This window comes from Bubalus kerabau, chromosome 1, assembly GCF_029407905.1.
Source record: "Bubalus kerabau isolate K-KA32 ecotype Philippines breed swamp buffalo chromosome 1, PCC_UOA_SB_1v2, whole genome shotgun sequence".
Lineage (NCBI taxonomy): Eukaryota > Metazoa > Chordata > Mammalia > Artiodactyla > Bovidae > Bubalus > Bubalus kerabau.
Window position 1 is genome coordinate 13,793,779 of NC_073624.1, and position 7,711 is coordinate 13,801,489.

Genomic DNA, 7,711 nt, shown 5'->3' on the forward strand with positions numbered 1-7,711 from the left:
GGAGAGTGAAAAAGTTGGCTTAAAGCTCAACATTCAGAAAACAAAGATCATGACATCTGGTCCCATCACTTCATGGGAAATAGATGGGTAAATAGTGGAAACAGTGTCAGACTTTATTTTTTTTTGGGCTCCAAAATCACTGCAGATGGTGACTGCAGCCATGAAATGAAAAGACGCTTACTCCTTGGAAGGAAAGTTATGACCAACCTAGATAGCATATTCAAAAGCAGAGACATTACTTTGCCAACAAAAGTCCGTCTAGTCAAGGCTATGGTTTTTCCAGTAGTCATGTGTGGATGTGAGAGTTGGACTGTGAAGAAGGCTGAACACCGAAGAATTGATGCTTTTGAACTGTGGTGTTGGAGAAGACTCTTGAGAGTCCCTTGGACTGCAAGGAGATCCAACCAGTCCACTCTGAAGGAGATCAGCCCTGGGATTTCTTTGGAGGGAATGATGCTAAAGCTGAAACTCCAGTACTTTGGCCATCTCATGCAAAGAGTTGACTCATTGGAAAAGACTCTGATGCTGGGAGGGATTGGGGGCAGAAGGAGAAGGGGACGACAGAGGATGAGATGGCTAGATGGCATCACTGACTTGATGGACATGAGTCTGAGTGAACTCCGGGAGTTGGTGATGGACAGGGAGGCCTGGCGTGCTGTGATTCATGGGGTCGCAAAGAGTCGGACACGACTGAGTGACTGAACTGAACAGAACTGAGGGAGTTACTGAGTCAGAGAAAACAGCTCCCAAGTCAGACAGCAAGTATAGACCAGAAAAAGAGCACCCAGGAGATCTGGCTCCCAGAAGAGTCTGGGTCGATGTCTCCTTCCAGGACAGAGTTAATGGCATCTTTTCTGTTAAAGGGCTTCCCTGGTGGCTCAGACAGTAAAGAATCTGCCTGCAATTCAGGAGACCTGGGATTGATCATTGGGTTGGGAAGATTCCCTGGAGAAGGAAATGGCAACCCACTCCAGTATTTTTGCCTGGGAAATTCCATGGACGGAAGAGCCTGGCAGGCTACAGTCCAAGGGGTTGCAAAGAGTCAGACACGACTGAGCGACTAACACTTTCACTTTCTGTTAAAGATGTCACATCCCAAGAGACAGGTCCCAACCCAAGAGAGGGAGACCCAGGCCCTTGGCAGTCCAGGTGGGCAGGCCCAACCCAGGGCCCCTTACCTGCATATCTGCCCTGGCGATGAAGCCCTTGCCCTCGGTGTCACAGGTCTGAAAGAATTCCTGTGCCCTCCTCAGCATGGCCAGCTGAGTCGCTGCCAGCTCCTGAGTCCCCTCGCATGGCAGGTCGTCCAGGGAGCCCAAGCAGGCCCTGCTCCCCTGGCGCCCCTGGCCAGATCCCCGGGGTCTGGAGACCATTCTCCCATCAATGGTGGCCATCCGGATCTGTCAATTTCTTCGACTCTCTTCAGAACCTGAAGATGGAAGATGAGAGAGAGGCGTGGTGAGGATGGAAGGAGGCTGGAGAAGGATGTGGGGGTTGGTGAGAGGGAAGCAGAGAACCACCTACCAATGTGCCTGTCTCTCTCTTAATTAGCATGAGCTCAGAACAGGGGAAATGCGCCATGATCACTAACAGATCAGCCGGCCCATCAAAGTGAGCAGAAATGATTGGTGGGGGCGGAGGGGGGTGGTGGTGGCGGGGGATAGATGTTTCCAGATTGAAAGGAGGCGGCCAGAGAACTGAATCAACAAATAGATGTAAATCAACATCAAAAGTGCGGATCCTGATAGATCAGTTATCATTTCTGGAGTGTTCCTCTGGAGGCAGGTACCACACCAAGATCCCTCTACACATTTCCCCACCCTCGAATGGAGGGATTTCAGTCATGGTGACCAGCAGTAGAGGAAGATATTTGGGGTTGGGTCTTCCCTGGTAGCTCAGATGGTAAAGAGTCTGCCTACAATGTAGGAGACCTGGGTTCAATTCCCGGGCTGGGAAGAGCCCCTAGAGGAGGGCGTGACAACCCACTCCAGTATTCTCGCCTGGAGAAGCCTATCAGTTCTATCAGTGTTTGTTCTATGCTTTTGGCATCTGCTATTAGGTCTATTTGTGTTTAGATTACTTTATCCTATTGATGAATCTCGCCTGGAGAATCCCACAGACAGAGGAGCCTAGCGGGCTATCATCCATGGGTTGCAGAGTCGGACACGACTGAAGCCACGTAGCATGCACGCATTGCTGAAAGAATTTTCAGTTCATGGCACAGGAAGAAGAAACCTAGGTGGAGCCTGTGTGTTCAGTTGCTCAGTCGTGTCCAACTCTTTGCGACCCCATGGACGATAGCCTGCCAGGCTCCTCTGTCCATTGGATTCTCCTGGCAAGATTCATCAATAGGATAAAGTAATCTAAACACAAATGTACCTAATAACAGATTCCAAAAGCAAATGCACAGAATAAGAACTGATAGAAATTCAAGGAGAACTAGACAAATCCACAACCACATTCAGATTTCAATATCCCTCTATCAATAATGAATAAAACAAGGAGACAGAAATCAGAAAGGATACAGAAGGCTTGAACCAAACTGTCAACTATTTTGACCTAATTGACATTAATAGAAAAATCTACCCAACAAAATCTGAATACAAATCTTTTAAGTGTAACATGGAACATTTACTAAGACAGTCCATATTCCGGTCCACAAAACAAGATTCAACAAATTCAAAAGGATTCAGTCAAACAGAGTATGTACTCTGACCACACTGGAATTACATTAGAACAACAACAGAAAGACCTCTGGAAAATCAACAAATATGTGGAAACTACATAATGTTCTTCTGAAACCCATGGTTCAAAGGAGAAATGTAAAGGGAATTTAAGAAGCATTTTTGAACTAAATGAAACTGCTGCTGCTGCTAAGTCGCTTCAGTCGTGTCCGACTCTGTGCGATCCCAGAGACGGCAGCCCACCAGGCTCCCCTGTCCCTGGGATTCTCCAGGCAAGAACACTGGAGTGAGTTGCCATTTCCTTCTCCAATGCATGAAAGTTCAATATATCAAATTTTGTAGGATATTGCTAAAGCATTACTCGGGGAAAGATTTACAGCACAAAACACATATAAAAGCAAAGAAAGGTCTTGGTCAAGCAGCCTCATCTTCTACCACTAGAAACTAGAAAAAGAAGAGCAAATTAAACCCCAAGTAAGGAGAAGAAATAACAATCAGAGCAGAAATCAATGAAATAAAAAAACAATGGAGAAAAATCAATGAAACTAAAAGCTAGTACTTTAAGAAGATCAATAAAGAGAGAAGACACTATATCACAGTATCAGGAATTTGAGATGACACCATTACACATTCTACAGACATTAAAAGCATAATAAGGGAAAATTATGAGCAAGTTTATGCCAGTAAGTTTATCAATTTAGATGAGATGGAGAAATTTCTTGAAATATCACACTAAATATCAAAGCTCAGTCAAGGAAAAATAGGTAACACGAATAATACTTTATTTTAAAAATTGAACTGACAGTTTAAAATCTTCCTATAGGAAAACTCTAGGCCCAGGTGGCTACGCTGATGAAGTCTACCAAATACTAAAAGAAAAATTAATAGCAATTCTATTCAAACTCTTCTGGAAGATTGAAGGATAGGAAATACTTTCTAACATATTCTATGAGGCCAGGATTACCCTGACACTCAAACTAGACAAAAACATTAAAAGAAAAGAAAAACAGACCAAAAACCTTCATGAACATAGATGCAAGAATTCTTTAGGAAATTATAGCAGATTGAACCCAACACTGTATAAAAAGAATGATACATCCTGATTAAGTGGGGTTTTATCCCAGGATTACAAGAATGGCTTAATATTTGAAAATTAACACCATAATTCACCACATTAACAAATTTAAAAAGACAAACAGTATGATCATCTGAATAGATGCAGAACAAGCTTTGACAAAATCTAACACCAACTTCTGGCAAAAACTCTCAGCAAACTAGAAATAGGAAGGAGTTTTCCCAATCTAAAAATGGGTATCTACCCAAAAAAAGTGACAGTTAAAATTATACTTGGTGTAAAACCAAATGTTTTTGCCCTATGATCAAGAAAAAGACAAGAATGTTGTCTCACCACTTCTATCCAACATTGTTGTTAGCATCTCGCCAGTTTGATGAGACAAGAAAAGAAATAAAAAGCTCCCAGATTGGAAAGCAGAAAGTAAAATTATCTTTATTCCCAGACAACTTGAGTGTCTAGTAGGAAATCTGACGAAATTCACAAAAAGCTGCTAGAACTAACATGTGACTTTGACAAGTTTAAAAGATACACACTCTCTATACGAAAATCAATTGTGCTTCTGGATGTCGGCAACAAAAAGCTGAGATTGAAATAAAAATATCATTTACAGTAGCATCAAAAATATGAAATGCTTATGGATATATCTGAGAAAAAATATGTAATACTCATCGATGGAAAGATACAAAATATTGGTGAGAGAATTTAAAGAAGACCACAATCAGTGGAAAGAGTTGAATGTTCATGAACTGAAAGACTCAATCCTGTTAAGATGCTATTTCTCCCTAAATTTATCCATAGATTCATCTCAATCCCAATCAAAATCCCAGCGGGTTTTGTAGAAACTGACAACCTGATCCAAAATTCATGTGGAAATGCAAAGGACCTAGAAGAGCCAAAACAACTTCAAAAAAAGAAAACAAAGTTGCAAGAACACTACTGGATTTCCAGACATTCTGAGTCTGCAGTCATGAAGACAGTGTAATATTGGTATAAAGACAGAAAAGTAAATAGATAAATGAAACAGAACAGAAGATCCAGAAATAGACCTGTATATAGAACTAATTTTTTTGCAAAGGCAGTTCAGCAGAGGGAGTATAATCCTTTTAGCAAATGGTACTGGAATAATCGGATATCCATTTGCAAAAATGAATTTCAGTTCATACCTTATCCCATATACTAAGATTTACTCAAAACGGATCATAGAACTAAATGAAAAATCTAAAAATATTAAACCTCAAGAAGAAAACATCTTTGTGACCTTGGCTTAAAGTCAAATATTTCTTAGGTACAGTAGCAATAGCATAATCCATTTAAAGGAAACCCTGATAAATTGGACTTTATAAAAATTTCAAATTTCTGCTCTTTGAAAGATACCATTTAAGCTCCACAGAGAAAAATATTTGCAAATCATATATCTGATAGAGAATTTTGATCCAGAATATATAAAGAACCCTCAGAACTTATTTGGAGAAGGCAATGGCACCCCACTCCAGTACTCTTGCCTGGAAAATCCCATGGACGGAGGAGCCTGGTAGGCTGCAGTCCATGGGGTCGCTAAGAGTCGGACACAACTGAGCAACTTCACTCTCACTTTTCACTTTCATGCATTGGAGAAGGAAATGGCAACCCACTCCAGTGTTCTTGCCTGGAGAATCCCAGGGACAGGGGAGCCTGGTGGGCTGTCATCTCTGGGGCCGCACATAGTCGGACATTACTGAAGCGACTTAGCAGCAGCAGAACTTATTAAGCAGAAAATAAACAATTTTTTAATGGACAAACATTTGAACAGGTGCTTCACCAAATAAGATATATTGATATCAAATAATTGCATAAAAATGTTCAACATTGTTAGTCATAAGGGAAATGCAATTTAACACCACAATGAAAGGCTACTATACACTTAATAGAATGTCTGAAATGAAAAAGATTGACCAATTCTTGGCACAGATATGGGGTGATCGGATGGAATACTCAAATGCTGCTGGTGAGAATGTACACAAATGTACAATCCCTTTGGAAAACATTCTGTGGTTTCCTAAAAAAGTCAAACAAACTCCTACCATCCTAAATATTTACTAACAGAATAAAAGCATATATCTGTACAAAGACTTGTCCATGAAGGTTCATAGAAGCTTTATTCGTAGCAGCCAAAAACAGTAAAAACGTTCATCGGCATGTGAGTGGGTAAAACTGTGATGTAAACCCACAATGGGATGCTACTCGGCTTTGAAAGGAGAGGACTGTTGTTCCAAGGAACAAACTGCATTGAATTTCAATCACATGAGTAAAAGAAGTTGGACAAAAATAGTGCACCCTATTTGATTCCATTTATATGAAATTATGAAAAAGGATGACTAACCTAAGTGATAGGAAAGGGATAAGGGAGGGTGGGAGAAGGTGAAAAGCAGGAATGGCAAATGGGCAAGAGGAACCTTTTGGTGGTGTAGATGTGTTCCAAATCTTACTTGCTGTGGTGGTTTCGTGGAGATACACATATACATACAGGCACTCGTGCGCATATATACATACATGTATATACAAACCTGGGCTTCCCTGGTGGCTCAGTGGTAAAGAACCTGCCTGCAATGCAGGAGACATGGGTTCAATTCCTAGGTCTGGAAGATCCCCTGGAAGAGGAAATGGCAAGCCACTCTAGTATTCTTGCCTGGAGATATCCCATGGACAGAGGAGCTTGGTGGGCTACAGTCCATGGGGTCCCAAAAAGTCAGACACGACTGAGCAACAGAACAACAATTGTATGTCAATAGTTCAATAGATCTATTTAAAATATATCTATAGGCCAGCCAGCCCCTTCTCATGCTTCCCAGAACTTGCAAATCTTGCACCACCTGCTGTGTTTATTCCCAGGATCCTGACTCCTCCTTTGACCTTCAACTCTGGCAAGCCGGAAATGCCTGAAAATTCAGCAGTTCCCCTGTGAAAACCCTCAGTCACATAGTGTCGGAGCTAAATGAACATGGAAAGGAGGGGAGCAAGGCAGAGTTCCTTCTGCAGACTCTTGCCCCAGTCGGATGCATGAGCTCACCTCCTTTCTCCTCTGACTTGGCCAGCAATCTTCCCATAGTATCTGTGGGGTTCCCAAGGGGAAGAGAAGACAAAGCCACAGAAGTGCTTCTGCTTTCATTTCCAAATAGAATGGAAGCCCTGAGCTGGGCTGGGCAGTCTCACATTTGGAGGAAGCCTGGTGATGCTCTGGCCCGGGACTGAACACAGCTTTCTGCCTCCAGGATGCTTCAGGCCACTAGACAGTAACTCCGTAAGAGGGAAGAGGTATGTGTGTTAGTTGCTCAGTCCTGTCCAACTCTATGTGACCCCATGGACCATAGCCCTCTGGGCCCTTCTGTCCCTGGGGTTTTCTAGGCAGGAATATTGGAGTAGGTTGCATTCCCTTCTCCAGCAGATTTTCCTGACCCAGGGATCAAACCTGGGTCTCCCCCACTACAGGCAGAGTCTTAACTGTCTGAGACACCAGAGAAGCCTCCTTAAGAGGGAAAGTGGTGGGATATGGCCCAAAGACAGTGGACAAAGCCTGTCACCATCACAAAGGGAAAAGAGAGCCCGCTCTTATCTGCCTGTCTCCGTCAGAGCTGGCAGGCGGTCGTTCTTCCTCCAGAATGGCTCCATAAAAGCCTTCATACATGGATGGAAATTATCCAGCCCTCTTGCATTTCCAGAAGCATGTCCCAGACTTCCAAAGTGATTCACAGTTCAGTAACGGCTATAATCAGAACATTCACAAAGCCTAAATCCTCTCTGAAGGCTCTGAGCCCCTTCCCTGTTACTCTGGGCTCCTCAGAAATGGAGCAGGCTGGTACCCTCTCTCCACCACACCAGAGGCAGACTTCAGAGTCACCCTGACCTTCCTTGAAGCTCTCCTGACGCAGGTAGGACTAAGAGTCCCACAGCATCTTCAGTATCTGATCAGATCCTA

General features: G+C 42.9%; 1 protein-coding gene across 1 annotated transcript in view; it reads right to left on the minus strand.

Annotated features, from left to right (window-relative positions):
• CRACR2A (calcium release activated channel regulator 2A) overlaps positions 1-1,417 on the minus strand; it is a 71,163-nt gene extending 69,746 nt beyond the window's left edge. The window contains exon 1 of the mRNA XM_055566064.1: positions 1,179-1,417. Coding sequence (XP_055422039.1) covers positions 1,179-1,394 — 216 coding nt within the window. The 5' untranslated portion in view covers positions 1,395-1,417. The remainder of the gene's footprint in view (positions 1-1,178) is intronic.
• Positions 1,418-7,711: the final 6,294 nt, after the last annotated feature.